This window comes from Schistocerca americana, chromosome 1 (genome assembly GCF_021461395.2).
Source record: "Schistocerca americana isolate TAMUIC-IGC-003095 chromosome 1, iqSchAmer2.1, whole genome shotgun sequence".
Taxonomy (NCBI): Eukaryota; Metazoa; Arthropoda; class Insecta; order Orthoptera; family Acrididae; genus Schistocerca; species Schistocerca americana.
The window spans coordinates 904794635-904814959 of record NC_060119.1 but is presented as its reverse complement, the minus strand read 5'-3'; the positions used below and the strand labels follow the sequence as shown (position 1 = coordinate 904814959).

The following is a 20325-nucleotide window of genomic DNA, read 5'->3' as shown; positions in this document are numbered from 1 at the left end:
GTACAGCATGACAGGGTCGTGTGTCCAAAACATTGTGCCACGTGTAATTCATGTAGGAAAAAAGGCCACATTGCTTCTGTGTGTCAGTCCCCTAAAGTTCCTGTCGATGAGGACAAGGCATCAGACATGGATGTTAACTGTGTGCTTTCTCAGCCAAATAAGTTGTTTGTTACTGTTTGTGTTCTGGATAAAGACATTCGCATGCAAGTGGACACTGGCTCTGCAGTAACTCTCATTAATTCTCGCATGTATTTGGAGTTGGGCTCTCCTCCCTTGTCTCCAGTTATGCGATTCTGAGAACTTACAATAAACAGAAAATTCTTATCATTGGCCAGTTTGATGCTTCCACTGCCTACAAGTCTGTTGTTAGGCACCTCACGTTTAATGTGGTGGATCATGCGGGCACTGAAAACCTGTTCGGTTATGATGCTTTCCAGTTGTTCGGGTTCTCCATTGATGATGATGTGCACCTCATATCTGAGGATATTCCGTATCAACAGCTGGATGGATTGTGTTCTGAATTTTCGTCCGTGTTCTCTGCTGGTCTGGGTCGTGCCAAGGATTTTGAAGCCCACATTACTCTTAAACCTACAGCTCACCCTAAGTTTTTCCGGGCACGCCCTATTCCAGTGGCGTTGCGTGCACCTGTCAAGGCTGAGATAGACAGGTTAACATCTTCAGGGATTCTCCTTCCTGTTACCTCCAGTGAATGGGCATCGCCAATCGTGGTGGTTTCTAAACCAAACGGAGTCTGCGATTGTGTGGTGATTTTAAAGCCACTGTCAACGCTCAGAACCTCATTGACACTTATCCTCTTCCCCGTCCTGAGGAGTTATTTACCAAGCTCGCTGGGGGCCAGTTCTCTTCCAAACTTGACTTATCAGAGGCGTACCATCAGTTGCCGTTGGATGCTTCTTCCAAGGAATTTCTCGTCGTCAACACTCCTTGTGGGTTGTATCAGTACCAGCGGTTACCATTTGGCGTCGCTAGTGCGCCGGCCATTTTTCAGCGGTTTTTGGAACAGCTCACGGCTTCCGTTCCCGGCTGCATAAACTATCTGGATGACATTGTTGTCACGGGGGCCTCCACTGAGGAGCACCTTCGCAATTTGCGTTCACTGTTTTAGGTTTTTGCATTCAGCTGGGTTGAGGTGCAATCCGGACAAGTCACAGTTCTTCCAACCCTCCATTGTGTATCTTGGTTTCCACTTGTCCCATGAGGGTATACGTCCTCTACGTCAGCACGTTGCAGCCATTAACGCTCTACCCCGGCCGTCTACAGTCAAAGAACTTCAGGTGTTTCTAGGCAAGATTGCTTATTATCACAAATTCATTCCATCCGCGGCAACGGTAGCTCATCCTCTGCATCAGCTGTTACACAAAAACGTCCCTTTCTGTTGGTCCGACGAGCGTGAGCAGGCTTTTGTCCGCCTGAAGGCTCATTTGCAGTCGATGCCTTGTCTTGCCACATTCCGTCCGGGTCAGCACTTGGTTCTGGCGACTGACGCGTCACAGTATGGCCTAGGGGCTGTTCTCGCCCATCGGTATGAGGATGGGTCAGAACGGCCCATCGCCTATGCTTCCAAGACCCTCAACGATGTGCAACGGCATTACTCTCAAATCGAAAAGGAGGCGCTCGCTATCATTTATGCTCTAAAAAAGTTCAGCATTTTTTTTGTATGGTTCTAAGTTTCACCTCATCACCAACCACAAGCCGCTGGTCTCTCTGTTCAGCCCATCGGTGTTGCTTCCGGATAAGGTAGCTCACCACGTGCAACGTTGGGCCTCATACTTGTCTCGTTTTCACTATGAGGTTCACTATCGCCCCACGGCCCAGCACGCCAACCCTGACACATTGTTGCGATTGCTGATGGGCCCCGACCCAGTTTTCAATCATGATGAACTACTCTGCTTCCACATTGATGAGGAAGAACGTCGTGCGGTCAAGGGTTTTCCACTTACAGGTTCGCAGGTCGCGCCGGCTACGGCGCAGGACCCGGTCCTGCGTCAGGTGATCGGTTTTGTTCAACGGGGTTGGCCGGACAGGACCAAGGGCCAGGCATCAGATCCCCTTCGCAACTACCATGCCTTGTGCCTTCGTCTGTCTGTTCCTGATGGTGTTGTTCTTCTGGCCACGGATGGCGCATCTCCACGGGTCGTGGTGCCAGCCTCTCTTCACAAAGATGTTCTCAAACTGTTGCATGAAGGCCATTGGGGTATTTCTCGGACAAAGTCCCTGGCCCGCAGGCATGGTTATTGGCCCAGTATTGATTCCGACATCGCCCACATGGTTGCTGCGTGTGGTCAGTGTGCTCAACAACTGGCCGCACCTCGTACAATGCCCTCTCCGTGGCCTGATCCGGCGCAGCCATGGGAACGGGTGCACGCTGACTTTGCTGGCCCCTTCCTCGGTACTTATTAGCTACTGTTGATTGACGCCTTCTTGAAGTTTCCGTTTGTTGTTCGATGTCCGCCGCCCACCACTGCGGCGACGACACTGGCTTTGTCCAAAATCTTTGCGCTAGAAGGTCTTCCATCCATGATCGTCACGGACAATGGCCCTCAGTTCTCTTCGCAGGCCTTCCGTGATTTTTGTACTGGACAAGGGATTCATCATGTTACAGCACCGCCCTTCCATCCGCAATAGAATGGGGAGGTCGAGTGCCTTGTCCGCACTTTCAAAAGCCAGATGAAAAAATTCCTTTGTGATTTTTCCACAGATGACGCTCTGCTGCAATTTCTGAGTTCTTATCGCCTCACGCCTCTGGGTGATCACAGCCCTGCTGAACTCTTGCATGGCCGCCAACTGCGCACTCTACTGCACCTGCTTCACTCTGTCAGGCCTTGTGCTGTGTCCCCTAGTGCGGGAAAATACTCGGTAGGCGCCGACATGTGGGCACGAGGGTATGGATCTCGCCCTAAATGGATTCCAGGGGTGGTCAAGGCTCTTCGCGGCTGCCGGCTTTGTGAAATACGTACGGATGACGGCATGGCTGTTCGCCATTATGACCAGATGTGCGCACGAGTGGTGGCCACACCGGTGCCACCACCCCTTCCTTCGCCTCCACCAGCCCGAGAAGCCAGTCCTGTTGCTGCTGCCGATCTACCGTACGTGTTGATGCAGCCGACGTCGCTACTGCTTCCGAGTATGCCAGAACCGGCCCCAGTCACAACGCTGCCTTCTCCAGGACCCATCTCGCTGGAGCACACCCCCGGGTCCACGACACCTATGGATGCTGCTCTGGAGTTTTCACCCATCATCTCGTCCAGGAGGCATGTTCCACGAACGAGCTTCCGTCCTGGACATTTTGGACCATACTCTCATGTCTCCCTGCGGGATCTTCTCAGGGCCTCAAAAGAGGCCATGGATGTCTCCGCACTGTCCATGTCTCCAAGGAAGTGAGTGTTTTTTTTTTTTTCAAGGGGGGAAAAGTGTTGTGACAGTGCCATGACATTTAACAGTGCCACCACGACAGTACATGCAAACAGCAATAGAGGCGCTCCGCAACTCGGCTGAGCGTGGGAGCGCCACCTAGCTACGAACGGCGCCGGCCGCATGTCACGGCACAGAGTCGAATAAGAGATACTGAGTTGTTATCATGTCTAAGTGAGAGTGTTTGAATATCCACGCAATTATTGGTGATTAAAGGTTATAACGCAATGCACCATATTTATCGGATGTCAGAGTTCCAAATATTCCATGAAATTTTGGGTAAAACGCCAGATTTCAATAATTCACCGCCATGATATTTTAGTGCACATTCTTCTGGCCATCTTTAGGTGTACAGTGGCAAAAGTATGTTGAATACTCCTACTTAAAACTGTGTTTGCCCTCATAGTATTGTGATGACAAGTAGCTGACACACACAAGATCTAGCAATGTATGTGCAGTGACAGGTGAGGAAGGCGTGCATGTGCCAGCGAGGCTTTAAATGGATAGCTCAGCGTAGTTCTGCCAGTATACACCTGAAGAGGACTCTGCACAAAATATTGTGTCTGTAAGTTATGGACATCTGGCAGAAAATTTCATGGAACTATCTGCATGCCAGGAAAGTTTTAATTTCACTCCTTATAACTGCTTAACCATTTGTAGAACATTTTCAGTATATCCCAGGTTTAGAATGTGTTTACAACCTTGCATCTAACTGATATGTTGATAGAAATTATTCAGCACCAGGATATAAATTTTTGTGTTTGTAAACACATGACTCAAGAAGCTTTATACAATGACCATGATAACCAATAATTATTTTTTTTCAGAAACTATGCTTGAAATTAGAGATCCATAAGCTGATACAATGATAGAGATCTCCACCTCTGTATATAAGTTTAAAAAAAATGATTTACATTAGTGAAACCTGACATTGTCAGGAAGGAGATGATGATCTTAATGTAGTTTATTAAACAAATTTTTTAAAGCAAAAACATTTTGATGCCAAACAACAATATTCTTATTCAGCTGAACTGGAATAGGAAAATTGCTGTCTAGTCATTAAAAACTTTTTGCTTTAAAAATTTTTGTTTAATTAATGCTTTACAATGGGGGATATGAAGGAGGAAATTTGTCACACGCTTAATGTCATTCAGTCACTTCTGGCTGAGATTGCTGTGTAGAAATTCAAAAATATGGTTTGTCTATCATAATAATTATACATTTTTTATAATCTGTATTTTAATAAGACAACTATAAAGTTACTGAAAAACATTTGAGTAAACTGTTTTAATAATTTCACTTGAATTAAAAAATATATTTTGTATTTACAGATTTTGTAACTAATGAAGATCTTATGGAAGAGCTCAACAGGCATTTTGTGGAACTTTCACCTTTTCTTCTGGACTACAATTATACAGCACCACAGGCATTACACCAAAAAATTGGAATAGAAGTGCTACAGTTCTATGTTGGTGAACAGCCCTTATCAACAAATACTGCTGATGAGATAGTACAGGTCACAAACAATTTATTTAATAAACCTACAGAAACATCTCATTAAGATTTTGAAAGATGCACTAATGTTCTGTATTTTGCTCTTTGTGTATGTAATTGTTTACAGGCTCCTGTTAAACATGTCACTTCTGTTTGAAGTTGTTTGTAACTTAATTCTCAGGTAAATGATGTTCAGTGAGAGTTGTTGAGTTCATCATTTTGTGTATTAATACCACTGCATAGAATTCGCTTAAGACTCGTCATTTATGAATATTTTAATGTTGATTTTCTGTTAGATAGTTCTGATTGAGGACACTGATAATTATTATCACCATGCTATGATTTGACTCCCACAGTAAAGTTCCCAATGAGGTTTAGGGGAAGTCATTTGTCAGTGTACCTAATGGCAAGCAGTTTGCTTGGTTTTAGTTACTTCATTTTTATAATGATACCAGGTGTTGTATGAGAGATTTAGGCTGTACAGTATTGTCCTGCAGAATTTAATTTATGCAGAAACTTGCTGGAATTCAATATCTAATGACCTATTTAAGTCTGTACCTGAACAAGAAAGCTTCATAAAAAGCTCCTTTTACTGCTTGTGCAGTAGTTTACTCTACTTATTCAGTGTACTTACCTAACAGGAAGTTTGAATAAAAGTGCCTTCTGTTACAATTTTTTTGTTTTATTAAATTACGTGATGCATACATAATATTTGTTAGACAATTTTCAACTGAAGATGGGCCCACACGGTCTGAAACTCATTGTGTAATTAAAAAAAAAAAAAAAAAAAAAAATTGGGTGTGAAGGTGTTCTTATTCAAACTTGTTCTGCATTGAACACAGTCATGTTCACAGCTGCAAAATACATACAAATTGAAATACCTTTCTAATTTCCCACCAAGTAACCAGCAGGCACACACAAAAAAGAAAAAAAGCTCATTAGCTTTCTGAATAAATCCTTTGTTGAGCTATAACACACACACACACACACACACACACACACACACACACACACACACACCACTGTGCCTCTGCATTGTGTCAGCTGATTGTGTGTCAGCTGGCACAATGTGTGTGTGTATTTGTACTCTAATTTGACAAAGGCTTTATTCTAAAAGCTAGCAATTTTTCTTCCTCTTTTGTCTGTCCCACAATTGTAGACTGCTGCATGTACTGCCTTGTAGGCAGCATTTGGCCAGTGGGAGCATTGCTAAGATTTAATCTATGAGTGGTGTTTGTTTCTGTAATAGTAAAAAGAAATACTTCCATTTCTTTAAGTAATAACTTTTTTTGTATTCTCTTAATTTTTATTGAATCATCATGTGCATAACAGATGAGAAGTCTCCAAAACATGAAAAGTAAGGCACCTCTCACAATACATATATTCTCATTTCTTAATACAATCTCTACATAAAAATTATTTTGATTTAGTTGTTTCCAGTAAGTGATTTACAGTAGTTTGCAACTATATTGTCTGGATACATGATAATGATGTGGGAACGCAGCTGAATTGTCAACTTTTTAGTTTCACAATTACTGCAATTTTTTCTGTATAAAGAAATGCTTTCCATAATAACAAATAAGCTACCTAAAAACTTTCCTCATTCACAGCTGACAAAACTAATAATAAGAAATAAAATAGTAATTTTTGTCAAAAGGATAATTCACTTGAAAAAACTGTGAAAATACCAGATGACAGATTGATAGGCATGTTTTACCTTCAGGAGCCAAAATTCCAATAAACACCTACAAAGGTAGAAAAATCTATAATTTGTCAATCAGAGATATTGTATTTTCCCTCAAGGAGTAAAAAAAGATAGGTTTTGGAAATCTGGAATCAGAGGCAGATTAGTCAGACTTCAGATCATCAGAATCTGTCTCTTACCTCCCTCCAGGAAAGAAACTGACAGGTCCTAAAACTAGACAACTGTTTCTTTCTGCAAGTAAGCAAATCTGTCACCAATATTGGCATTTCACCTTCTAACGATAAGTATGCTGTTACGCAGCCATTCTGTGCCTTTATATTTATCTAAAGTCATCATTTGTAAGACTAAATATGTTTGGCTTCAGTTTTTTGTAATACACAAGAAAATTGCTCAAGGTACAGAGCGATTCTTGTTCATTAACAGTTGCATATTGTCTGCATCTGCTTGCTTAATATTTACAGAAGTACACATATAATGTCATAGGGTTAGACTATTTGGAATGCAGTAAGAATGGAAGCCTATTTACATTGAATATATCATCCTCTATTTGGTGAGCGAATTAATGCTAAATGACAAAACTAGCAACCAATGATTAGGGGTTTAGTGCCCATTTGTCCCACCTTTTTTTAATTGCTTTTTTCACTTCTGACAATGTGTAGGCAAAACGTTCAAAGTTGTGGTGTTGTTTGGATCTATGTTAAGTTACATGTCCTCTATAATTGGCTAAGTACATCGCATTTTCGGTCAGAGAAACGCTGTTGTGTACCAATAGGCATCAGCAAAATGGTAAAGGAGGGGAGGAGGGGGGGGGGGGGGCGGCAAGACACCCACCGGTCCCCTTCTGTATTCTTGTTGGGTGTAGACTTTTTATTCACTGCAGAATTCTGACACCTTTCTACAAATCAGTTGTTTGGAAATACTGTGTCTTTAGCCGTGACCATATAGCCATTCATGGAAAATTAAGCTACTTCCTTAACATAGCGGAACAGGGAAGGAAGATTAGAGCCCTCAAGGCTGAAATGGATAGTGCTATGGAGGAACTGATGAGGTTAAGGGGGGAGAAGGGTGAAGACAGTGGGAAATGGTAGCAAGGAACAGGGGCCACAGAAAAAGAACAGTATCTGACAGTTTCATCATTGGCACAGACAATAGATTTGCCTTGCTACCTCAATCAACTAAGGAAGAGGCTCATGTAGATTTAAGTGTAGTCAGCACTCAACAGACTTTCACTAGGAAACCAACTGTTTCAAAAAAGTAGGAAGTAGGAGGAAAGTTCTGTTGTTAGGTATTAGCTATGGAAGAAGTGTGGGCCAGACCTTGGAGGAAAAATTAGGTGACAGATACCATGTCATAAGTATTTTCAAGCCCAGTGCATGTCTTAGCCAAGTGATAAGGCATGTGGGATCATTGTGCAAAGATTTTACAAAGCAGGATCATGTAGCAGTAGGGGATGGAGTGGGAAACAGTATTGATAGGGATCAGGGCTACGACATTGAGTGTGACCTGGTAAAAATAGCATCTTCAATGAACCACACAAATGTTGGCTTGGTTCCTGCCATCATGTGGTTTGACTGGCCCCAATTGAACAGCTCTGTCAGAAGGGTCAATATGGAGCTAGATCAGCTGCCTCAGGCGGCTACTTTGTCAGGCGTATGTTTGGTTCCTGTATGGTATTAGTAGGTGGGACTTCACAAGACATGGCCTGCGCCTCAATAGGAAAGGGAAGGGTAAACTAGCTGGGATGATAGCAAAATATTGAGGGGGGGCACTGAAACTCATGGGAGTTAGGAGTTTAGGCTAATATCAGTGTCCAGTCACCCAACATTGATTGAAATTAAGCTTAATGAGAAACTCAGAGAGGCAGTACTACAAGATTCTCATAACAGTACAGTAAAAAATAATGTTATTATATTGGATCAGAATATCAGGGGTTTAAGAGCTTTTTGTTTGTTTAGAAGTTTTAGAAATTGAGGATGGAATAGATGTACTATGCCTGTCTGAACATCATATAATCACAGGTATGGAAATGGTAAATGTAGGTGGATATAAGCTTTCAGCACATGTAAGTACAGACTCTATGGAAAGCGAAGGAGTTCCCATATATGTTAAAATCTGTCATAGTATGAAAAATGTGGAAACTAAATATTTTTGTCTAGAGCAACATACAGAAGCATGTGCATGTGAGCTTAAACTGAATAATGGCACTTTTATAATTGTAGCTGTGATAGGTCCCCTTTCGGAAATTTTCAACTACTTTAGAAAAACTTGGATTCTTTGATGTGCTATCTATCAGACAGAGGGAAGCAAATTTATTTTTGTGGGGATTTAAATGTACATTTCTGAAAGAGTCTGATAGAAAGCTTTTCATACACCCAAGATAAATTTAACCAAATAAAAACTTTTCTTGTTAAGAATGATCATGATGCACAGCTAGTTACAGTATATGACATAGCTCCGTACAGCAATGCAAAACAGTCCTCCAAAACAATGCGTTCTATTAATCATTGAACAATTTAAAATTTTAGGGAATGCTTGCAACAGTTAGACTGGGATGAAGTGTACAGGGAACCTGATGCTAATTTAAAATTTAACCTATTCATGATACCTTTGTGAGTATATCTGAAACCAGTTACCCTAAGAAAACAGTGAAACGTAACTGTAGGAAACCATGTAAAATGCCATGGCTTACTAAAGGGATAAAAATATCTTGTAAATGGAAAAGGGAACTGTATCTTATAGCTAGGAGGAGTAATGATCCAAAAACAGTGAAACATTATAAAAACTACTGCACTGTATTAAGAAAAGTTTTTAAGAAGTTCAGAAGTATGTGCATTATGTCTGAAATTAGCACTTCTGATAATGAAATTCAAACAATTTGGAATATCGTTAAAAGGGAATCAGGGGAATCGGGAGCATAGGAAGACTGAATTTCTATCAAACTCAGTGAAAAGTTGCAGTATCATGAAAAAGAATGTTGCTTTTCACCATATAGCAGAGATTCTGAGTCACAGCAATGCCCAACAAAAAGACTTTCACAATTAAAGCTTTCTGAAATCAAGCCCTCTGTCAATAATAGATGACAGACACACATACACATACACACACACAAACTCGTGCAAACACAACTTGCACACATGACTGCATCTCAGGCAGCTGAAACCAAACTGCCAATGAAAAGTTTGTTAACAAGAAGTCAGAAGTAGAAAACATTTTTAATAATCATTTTTAAGTGTTGTAGTGATAAAAAGGATCCAGCTAATCATTGGAAAATGCATGGTAGTATATGATAATATCTATGCAGTTTGATAAAATTAAAATTCAACCCATGTCTACTACTGAAATTAGGGAAGTAATAAATTCACTCAAAAGTAAAAGCTCACATGGAATTGACAGCATCAGCAGAGTACTAAAGGCTTGTGCTCAACAAATAAGTAGGATTCTCAGCCACTGAAACACTCACTGAAACAGGCCATTTTTTTAGATAGACTGAAATGCACTATTGTTAAACCATTGCATAAAAAAGGGGATAGGTCTGATGCTAACAACTACCACCCAATCTCACTTTTGACAGCTTTATGCAAAATTCTTGGAAAAGTACTGTATTCAAGAGTAGCATCACATATTTGTAAAAATGCTGCACTAACAAAATGTCAGTTTGGTTTTCAGAAAGGCTTTTCAACAGAAAAGAAGATCCACTGATCAAATATTAAATGCATTGAATAACCAAACATCATCCATTGGGACATTTTGTGATCTCTCAAAGACTTCTGATTATGTGAATCATGAAATTCTTTTAGATAAGCTTAAGTATTGTGGTATGAGTGGGACAGTGCACAAATAGCTTAATTCATATTTAACTGGCAGAATGTAGAAGGTTGAAATTAACAGTACAAATAGTCTGCAAAAATCAGGAGAGTCCTCTAACTGGGTAGGTATCAAGAATTGTGTCCCATAGATTTCAGTCTTGGGTCACTTATTGTTCTTAATTTATATTAATGACTTGTCACTCTATAGTCAGAAGATGTAAAGCTAGCTCTTTTTGCTGATGATACAAGATTAGTAATCACACCCAACAAGCAACAATCAGCTGAGGAAACTGAAAATAATGTCTTTCAAAAAATTATTAAGTGGTTCTCAGCAAATGGACTCACTAAATTTTAAGAAAACAGAGTTTATACAATTCTGTACACATATAATGTAACACCAATGACAAATATAGGCTATGAACAGAAGTCTGTTGCTAAGGCGGAATATTCAAAATTTCTGGGTGTGTGCACTGATGAGAAATTGAACTGGGAGAAAAGCATCTATGATCTGCTGATATAGTTAGTTTCAGCTACTCACACTATTAGCGTTATTGCAAATTTTGGTGATAAACATATGAGTAAATGAATCTAGTATGCCTATTTTCATTTACTACTTTCATATAGCATCATATTTTGGGGTAATTCATCATCAAGAGAGAAAGTATTCATTGCACAAAAGCATGTAATCAGAATAACAGCTGGTGCCCACCCACGATCACCTTGAAGACATTTATTTGAGGAATGCAGGACATTCACTCCATTTGCAATACTTATACTGACTTATGAAATTTGCCCCCCCCCCCCCCCCCTCCCATGAACCATGGACCTTGCCGTTGGTGGGGAGGCTTGCATGCCTCAGCGATACAGATGGCTGTACTGTAGGTGCAACCACAACTGAGGGGTATCTGTTGAGAGGCCAGACAAATGTGTGGTTCCTGAAGAGGGGCAGCAGCCTTTTCAGTAGTTGCAGGGGCAACAGTCTGGATGATTGACTGACCTGGCCTTGCAACATTAACCAAAACGGCCTTGTTGTGCTGGTACTGCGAATGGCTGAAAGCAAGGGGAAACTAGGGGCATAATTTTTCCCGAGGGCATGCAGCTTTACTGTATGGATAAATGATGATGGCGTCCTCTTGGGTAAAATATTCTGGAGGTAAAATAGTCCCCCATTCGGGTCTCCGGGCGGGGACTATTCAAGAGGACGTCGTTATCAGGAAAAAGAAAACTGGCATTCTACGGATCGGAACGTGGAATGTCAGATCCCTAAATCAGGCAGATATGTTAGAAAATTTAAAAAGGAAAATGGATAGGTTAAAGTTAGATACAGTGGGAATTAGTGAAGTTCGGTGGCAGGTGGAACAAGACTTTTGGTCAGGTGAATACAGGGTTATAAATACAAAATCAAATAGGGATAATGCAGGAGTAGGTTTAATAATGAATAAAAATAAAATAGGAGTGCGGGTAAGCTACTACAAACAGCATAGTGAACATAGTGAACACCTTATTGTGGCCAAGATAGACATGAAGCCCATGCCTACTACAGTAGTGCAAGTTTATATGCCTACCAGCTCTGCAGAGGATGAAGAAATTGATGAAATGTATGATGAGATAAAAGAAATTATTCAGGTAGTGAAGGGAGACAAAAATTTAATAGTCATGGGTGACTGGAATTGGAGAGTAGAAAAAGGGAGAAAAGAAAACATAGTAGGTGACTATGGAAATGAAAGAGGAAGCCGTCTGGTAGAATTTTGCACAGAGCATAACTTAATCATAGCTAACACTTGGTTCAAGATTCATAAAAGAAGGTTGTATACATGGAAGAATCCTGGAGATACTGGTAGGTATCAGATAGATTATATAATGGTAAGACAGAGCTTTAGGAACCAAGTTTTAAATTGTAAGACATTTCCAGGGGCAGATGTGGACTCTGATCACAATCTATTGGTTATGAACTGCAGATTAAAACTGAAGAAACTGCAAAAAGGTGGGAATTTAAGAAGATGGGAACTGGATAAATTGGCTAAACCAGAGGTTGTACAGAGTTTCAGGGAAAGCATAAGGGAACAATTGACAGAAATGGGGGAAAGAAATACAGTAGAAGAAGAATGGGTAGCTTTGAGGAATGAAATAGTGAAAGCAGCAGAGGATCAAGTAGGTAAAAAGACAAGGGCTAGTAGAAATCCTTGGGTAACAGAAGAAATATTGAATTTAATTGATGAAAGGAGAAAATATAAAAATGCAGTAAATGAAGCAGGCAAAAAGGAATGCAAACGTCTAAAAAATGAGATCGACATGAAGTGCAAAACGGCTAAGCAGGGATGGCTAGAGAACAAATGTAAGGATGTAGAGGCTTATCTCGCTAGGGGCAAGATAGATACTACCTACAAGAAAATTAAAGAGACCTATGGAGAAAAGAGATCCACTTGTATGAATATCAAGAGCTCAGATGGAAACCCAGTTCTAAGCAAAGAAGGGAAAGCAGAAAGGTGGAAGGAGTATATAGAGGGTCTATACAAGGGCAATATACTTGAGGACAATATTATGGAAATAGAAGAGGATGTAGATGAAGATGAAATGGGAGATACGATACTGCGTGAAGAGCTTGACAGAGCACTGAAAGACCTGAGTCGAAACAAGGTCCCGGGAGTAGACAACATTCCATTAGAACTACTGACGGCCTTGGGAGAGTCAGTCCTGACAAAACTCTACCATCGAGTGAGCAAGATGTACGAGACAGGCAAAATACCCTCAGACTTCAAGAAGAATATAATAATTCCAATCCCAAAGAAAGCAGGTGTTGACAGATGTGAAAATTACCGAACTATCAGTTTAGTAAGCCACGGCTGCAAAATACTAACGTGTATTCTTTACAGACGAATGGAAAAACTGATAGAAGCCGACCTCGGGGAAGTTCAGTTTGGATTCCGTGGAAATGTTGGAACACGTGAGGCAATACTGACCTTACGACTTAAATTAGAAAATAGATTAAGGAAAGCCAAACTTACGTTTCTAGCATTTGTAGACTTAGAGAAAGCTTTTGACAATGTTGACTGGAATACTCTCTTTCAAATTCTAAAGGTGGCAGGGGTAAAATACAGGGAGCAAAAGGCTATTTGCAATTTGTACAGAAACCAGATGGCAGTTATGAGAGTCGAGGGACATGAAAGGGAAGCAGTGGTTGAGAAGGGGACAGGGTTGTAGCCTCTCTCCGTTGCTATTCAATCTGTATATTGAGCAAGTAGTAAAGGAAACAAAAGAAAAATTCGGAGTAGGTATTAAAATCCATGGAGAAGAAATAAAAACTTTGAGGTTTGCCAGTGACATTGTAATTCTGTCAGAGACAGCAAAGGACTTGGAAGAGCAGTTGAACGGAATGGACAGTATCATGAAAGGAGGGTAAAAGATGAACATCAACAGAAGCAAAACGAGGATAATGGAATGTAGTCAAATTAAGTCTGGTGATGCTGAGGGAATTAGATTAGGAAATGAGGCACTTAAAGTAGCAAAGGAGTTTTGCTATTTGGGGAGCAAAATAACTGATGATGGTCAAAGTATAGAGGATATCCAACATATACTGGCAATGGCAAGGAAAGCATTCCTGAAGAAGAGAAATTTGTTAACATTGAGTATAGATTAATGTGTCAGGAAGTCGTTTCTGAAAGTATTTATATGGAGTGTAGCCATGTATGGAAGTGATACATGGACGATAAATAGTTTGGACAAGAAGAGAATAGAAGCTTTCGAAATGTGGTGCTACAGAAGAATGCTGAAGATTAGATGGGTAGATCACATAACTAATGAGGAGGTGTTGAATAGAATTGGGGAGAAGAGGAGTTTGTGGCACAACTTGACAAGAAGAAGGGACCGGTTGGTAGGACATGTTCTGAGGCATCAGTGGATCACAAATTTAGCATTGGAGGGCAGTGTGGAGGGTAAAAATCATAGAGGGAGACCAAGAGATGAATACACTAAGCAGATCCAGAAGGATGTAGGTTCCAGTAAGTACTGGGAGATGAATAAGCTCGCACAGGATAGAGCAGCATGGAAAGCTGCATCAAACCAGTCTCAGGACTGAAGACCACAACAACAACAACAACAACAACAGCATGAAATTTGTTATTAATAACCCATACCAATTAAAAACTAGCAGCAAAATGCATAGCTACAACACTAGAAGAAAGGATTATCTTCACTATTCTGTATTAAATCCACTTTTGCGCAGAATTATACTGCCACAAAAATCTTTGGTCATTTGCCAAATAGCATTAAAAGTCTGACAGATAGCCAACTAACATTTAAAAGCAATTTAAAAGAATTTCTGAATGACAACTCCTTCTACTCAATAGATGAATTTTTAGATATGAAGTAGTAATTGTTAAAAAATTTAATTATTTTGTGTAAAAAAAGTTATTTTAAAGTGACACATTCCACATCATTACGAAATGTCATACTCACGATTTATGGAACCAGGATTAATGTACATGTGTGTGTACATGGTAGTGGTTTCTGCACTGTGAACTTGTATGAAACATCTTTTCTCCATAACTTCCACAAATCTGCCCTTCTCCATATGCAGAAAAAAGATTGGTCCAACATTCTGGCATGCAGGAACAAATTGACTAAACCCATATCACTGTGAAATGATTTATAGTGAACAAAGCTTCTTGATTCTTGAGTCATATGTTTCATGTACACTCACCAACTCCCTCACCATCATAACATAATCATGACTGTAGTACACCTGTCCAATATCCACCCTTAATTCATACAAGGACATCCCTTCCCTTTATTCCAGCCATAGTTTACCTTTTTCCGTACATGAACAATACCTGTGGCTGCTTGCTGGAATAACATTTAATTTTACATAGTGAATGAATGAATCACATTATGAAGAATATGGACATTTTATAGTGGAAGTGTGATTTTACATGGACACGAATACATCATTTGGAAAGAGGAAATATCATTTTCTGTGCATAGTAGAGGGAAGAAAATTGAAATTTGATGGTCAAAACGTGTCTTTTCCAAAAGTTGACACCTTCCCTATTACCACCGGGTGCTCCATATCATAAAATAACAAATTCTGCAACAAAATAGGCATGGTTGCACAACAATTGTTCAATTGGGAGACGAGGACCATTATGATTCAGTCTTATCGTGTTAATGACTCAGTTCTGTCACAGGTTTTGAGTAAAGTTTTGGGGGCTTCTTATGTGTTACACTTCACACAAAGAATTCAAAGTATATAGCTTTCCGAAGATATTTGTTCAACTCAAACTAGCCCAGTCACCATTTAAAACACAGAAAACATAAAAATAATGCAATTAATTCATTAGTTTGAACAGATATGATGTTTTGAAAGTAAATAAATTGTTACAGACATCAAAGTTGAATAGTAGTAATATCTGACAGTCAGCAGGTGCATCTTCTCTGGTGTTTCAGCAGATTTTTGTGATTTAGTTTTTGTTATGCATAGCTGGTGTCAGCCCAAACAAATACTGCTCATCACATCTTTCATGCACTGCCCAGTGTTTACAGAAAGCATCAGTTTGTTGCCCATTACAAATGAAATTATTTTTAAAGCAGGATCTTTACATGCCCATTTGACAGAGTGGTCCAAAATTAGGCTAATGGATATTGGGTTTATTGATATTTATTAACAGGGATGGAAAAACATGAGAAATAACCAGTGCTCTGGCAGTGACTGAACAGCACTGTTGCATGGCAGTAGCAGTCTGTGCAGGCCAGGGTGGTGCCGTTACTACTGGAGTACTGGTACTCAGGGTACCCTCCACCACATGCCGTCAGGTGGCTTGTGGAGTATGGATGTAGATGTAGATGTATTAAAAATCACTTTGTTTGTAAAAGGGAACAAACCAATGCTTTCCATCAACACTGGGAATTGCATGAAAGATGTGCTGAGCAGTATTTGTTTGGGGTGACTGCAGCTATATATTGCAAAAACGAAATTCTAAATATGTGCCAAAACATCACAGAAGTAAATTTGGTAACTGTTAGCAAGAACACTTGGGATACAACAATATGGAAAGGCCAAATTGCTACTCACCACACAAAGGAGGTAGCTAGACCACTCAATTGCTGAAAATATCACTCTACATGATGTGCTTCACTTTAAAGACTGCTTTATATTCCACACAATCTGGATTCTCCCTATCAACACATGCTTTTCCAAAATGCACAGGTGGGAATGCTCCCTACAATATGTCCTTCATGTCCATACCTCCCCTGCCCTCAACCTTGGCTAGTCACTGTCCTCTACCTACCTTTCTCCTCTTCTGCTCCCACTCTAGGTCTATACACACCTTCTATCCTACCAACACACTTATACTACTCCAACACAACATGGCTGTCATGCAAGACAGTGTACACGTCAGAGCCTGGAAAACTCTGTCTTTCCCCTGGCATAGAGCCTGCTCCACAAAACAGGCCAACAAGGCCGGTAAATACTGTTTCTACACAGCATGCCTGTTTGACAGGTGCTGAAAAAGCATGTTTCTGCTCATATCTCCACTGTTATTAGAGCTGGGAGGTTATAAACATCACAATGCCGATACGCTTGAAGTCAGATGTTTGTTTGCCAAACTTAGTTGAGATTGATCCAGGGGTTTGAGAGGAGATCCCAGACATACATACATATATACATATGTTCATACACACTCCTTTATATATATATATATATATATATATATATATATATATATATATATATATATATATATATATATATATATATATATATATATACTAGCCTTTTCCCTGCAGCTTCACTCACATGTATTGCACACATCTCCTCCTCACTGCTATCTGTGTCCATCTCTTCCTCCTGCTCTCCCTCTGTCCAGCTAACACTCCCAAGTCTATCGGTCCATCCCCTCCTCCACCCTCATCTCTCCATCTCCTCCTACTCCTTCTTTGTCCACCTCTTCTGCTTCCTCTGTCTGTTCATATTCTCCTTCCCCCCCCCCCCCCCTCTGTCACTCTACACTCTCCTTCTCCTCGTCCCCTTCCCTTTCCACTTACCAATTAGCCCTCTACAACTTCCACCCATCTCCTGCATCCCTCTCTCTATCCATCTCCTCCTCCTCTCTATTTCTGTACATCAACTCTTCTCCCTCTTTCTGTCCATCCCCTCCTTGCCCCTCTCTCTGCTCAACTCTTCTGCCACCTCAGTCTGTCCATCTAATCCTCCACACTCTCTCTGCGCCTCTCCTCCTCCGCGCTCTCTCCATCCATTTCCTCTTGCCTGCTCTATCAAAATTATCATCCCTCCTCTCCCCCCTCTCTCCATCTCCTTCTGCCATCTCTCTCTGCCCATCAGATGCTTCTCCCTCTATGTCTTTCCTGTTTCTCTTCCCCCCCTTTTTCTGTCTATCTCATCCTCCCCCATGTATACCTGCCCATCCCTTCTCCACCTATCTTCCTGTCCACCTGTTTGCCCCCTCTCTGGCCATCTCCTCCTGCCTCCCTCCCTGTCCATTCCCTCTTCTCCCTCTCTCACCTGTCCACCCCCTCCTGCCAGTCTCTCCCTACTCATTCCCTACTGCCTCCTCTCTTTATCCATCCTACCCTACGACCATCTTAACTTTCCCTCAGCTATGTCCAGCCGCGTATATAGCCACTGAGGAAGATGTGAATATAGCAGGTTGCTATTACTCCCACACCAAGCTTGTTGTGCAAGGCTGGGAAACCATTTATTGCCCCTGACATGGAGGCTACCCTGCAAAGCAAATCAATAAGGCAAATCAATCTTCCCATATAACACACCTGTCAAGGAGGGTAGCCTACATGGCAGTGACTGTAAAAACACATTTTTCCATATCTCCACTCATATTGGAGCTAGGAACCTTTAACACTTACCATGCTAAGCCCTTAACTGTGTGCCACTCCCTGTGTGCTGGCTGATTTTTTCTGTTTTCAACAGATTTTAAATACCTGTAAAGGACGTTTAGTTAGAGATACATAAAACCTACAGGTATGGTTTAAAACTTTAAGGTTTCAACTTTACATGGGTTAACAGTCATTTATATGGGGCATATACTGTTTCCAAGAAGTGATGCGGATTTCTCCTCAATTTTGCGAAAATAATTTTTTGTCAAAAATTTATTTTTACTACTTTATTCAATTTAAAGAAGAAATAAATTTTGGAAAGTGATTATTTGACACTAAAAAGACATTTGTTATACCATTTGCACATAAAGCATAGCTACATACACATAAGCTATTTTGCATAGTGAACCACAGTGTGATAAAGCTTGAAGCAACAGGGTGACACACAAACCTACATTACACTCACTGCACTCAAATAAGTATCTTTCCTCCCAGCTTTCCCAGTAATGTTCTTTTGTTTTCCACTACACACTACACAACGTCTTTGCGCTTTCCTCTTCCCGTCCACCATTTCCATACGGTTCAGAAAATGTTGCTGCGACAATCGAGCAATCGTTGCAGATCCAAGAGAATCCTCAATTCTCTCTCCTCTCTGTAACACTAACGCAGTACAGACATCCTGTATAAACTTAGGAGTGGTCAGTTTCTTCTCATTGATGCAATTGTGCAAAATACAACCATTGGAAACTGCCATAATTGTACAGTTGAAGGCAAGCTTTCTCCACCACTTCACTGTTTTGTGATCAAGTGCTCCATATGAAAGACGCTGATCAAAAAGGTCTACACCAGCTTTATGTTTGTTGTAATCCATCACTGCCACTGGTTTCAACTTCTCATTGCCTTCTGTTGTAGCAACAGGCAACATTGAGGATGTGTGCCTGGTACTTATCATCCACAAATCCCTCTTGTCTTTCCATCGCAATGCTAGCACATCGTTCTTTCAGTGAAATATTTGTTCACCCTTTTTGAGTTTACCCTCTTTGAGAGCCTTGGGCAATCCTTTTCTATTTGGCATTACAGTCCCTACAAGACCAGTATTGGCTCTAGCCAGTTCTTCAGCTAGCTGAACACTGGTGTAAAATCTGTCAACATATACAGTGTGGCCCTTACCTTGGAGTGAGCCGAGCAATCGCTTTACCACTGCAGAAGCACTGTTGTCCATTTCATTGTCCCTTCCATGGTAAACTCAAAGTTGTATATGTACCCAGTTTTGGATTCTGCAGGAATGTATAGCTTCATGCCATATTTGTTTGGCTTATTACCCATATAAACTTCGAAACCTACATGCCCTCAGAAAGGACACATACCTTCATCAATGGCTGATAACTTTCTTTGAAATTCCTTACCAAATCATCCAGAAGAGGCCTGACCTTATGAAGGGCATCAAAGTCTACTTCACCTTCCTTTTTTTGCTTTGAATTGTCATTTATGTGGAACATAGACAAAATATTCAGAAATCTGTCCCTTGGAATAATATTGGGGCAAAAATTGCAGCCAACCACTGGATCACTACACCAGTGACTGGCCATACTTGGCCTCTCACTGATTGACATATAGAAGATAATAGCCAGAAACGTCTTTGTTTCAGCAGTTGTTAGCATCCTCCACTGCTTGAATCTAGAATTGGGCCCTAATTTGTTTTGTGCTCTGTGTGGCCAGCTTCTGTCTAGCATATAGGTTTGTTTGTTCCTTCATAATTGAAATAACCCTGTCATTTATAAAATGAGAAAAAAAATCTAAATATTCACTAGACTGACAGAGTCCTACATTATTTAGCACACCATGAGACCCTGTAAATAACAAAATGTTTGGTGTTTGATCCACTATAGTCCAATCATCCTGTGAAATGTCACTCAATCTTGGCATCTTTCGATGATGGGCGGGGGGGGGGGGGAACACAGGCGGTGGCTCACCTTCATCTGACGACAAATCTGTGTCTGAAATAATACAGAATGTAACAGAACAAATCGCAACATGAAC

At 40.7% G+C, this 20325-nt stretch overlaps 1 protein-coding gene across 1 annotated transcript in view; it reads left to right on the top strand.

Moving 5' to 3' along the window:
* Window positions 1-20325, top strand: part of LOC124547608 (venom carboxylesterase-6-like) — a gene marked incomplete at its 5' end in the record, with an annotated part of 214939 nt that overhangs the window by 141635 nt on the left and 52979 nt on the right. The window contains one exon of the mRNA XM_047125118.1: window positions 4764-4948. Within this exon, the coding sequence (XP_046981074.1) occupies window positions 4764-4948 (185 nt within the window). The remainder of the gene's footprint in view (window positions 1-4763; window positions 4949-20325) is intronic.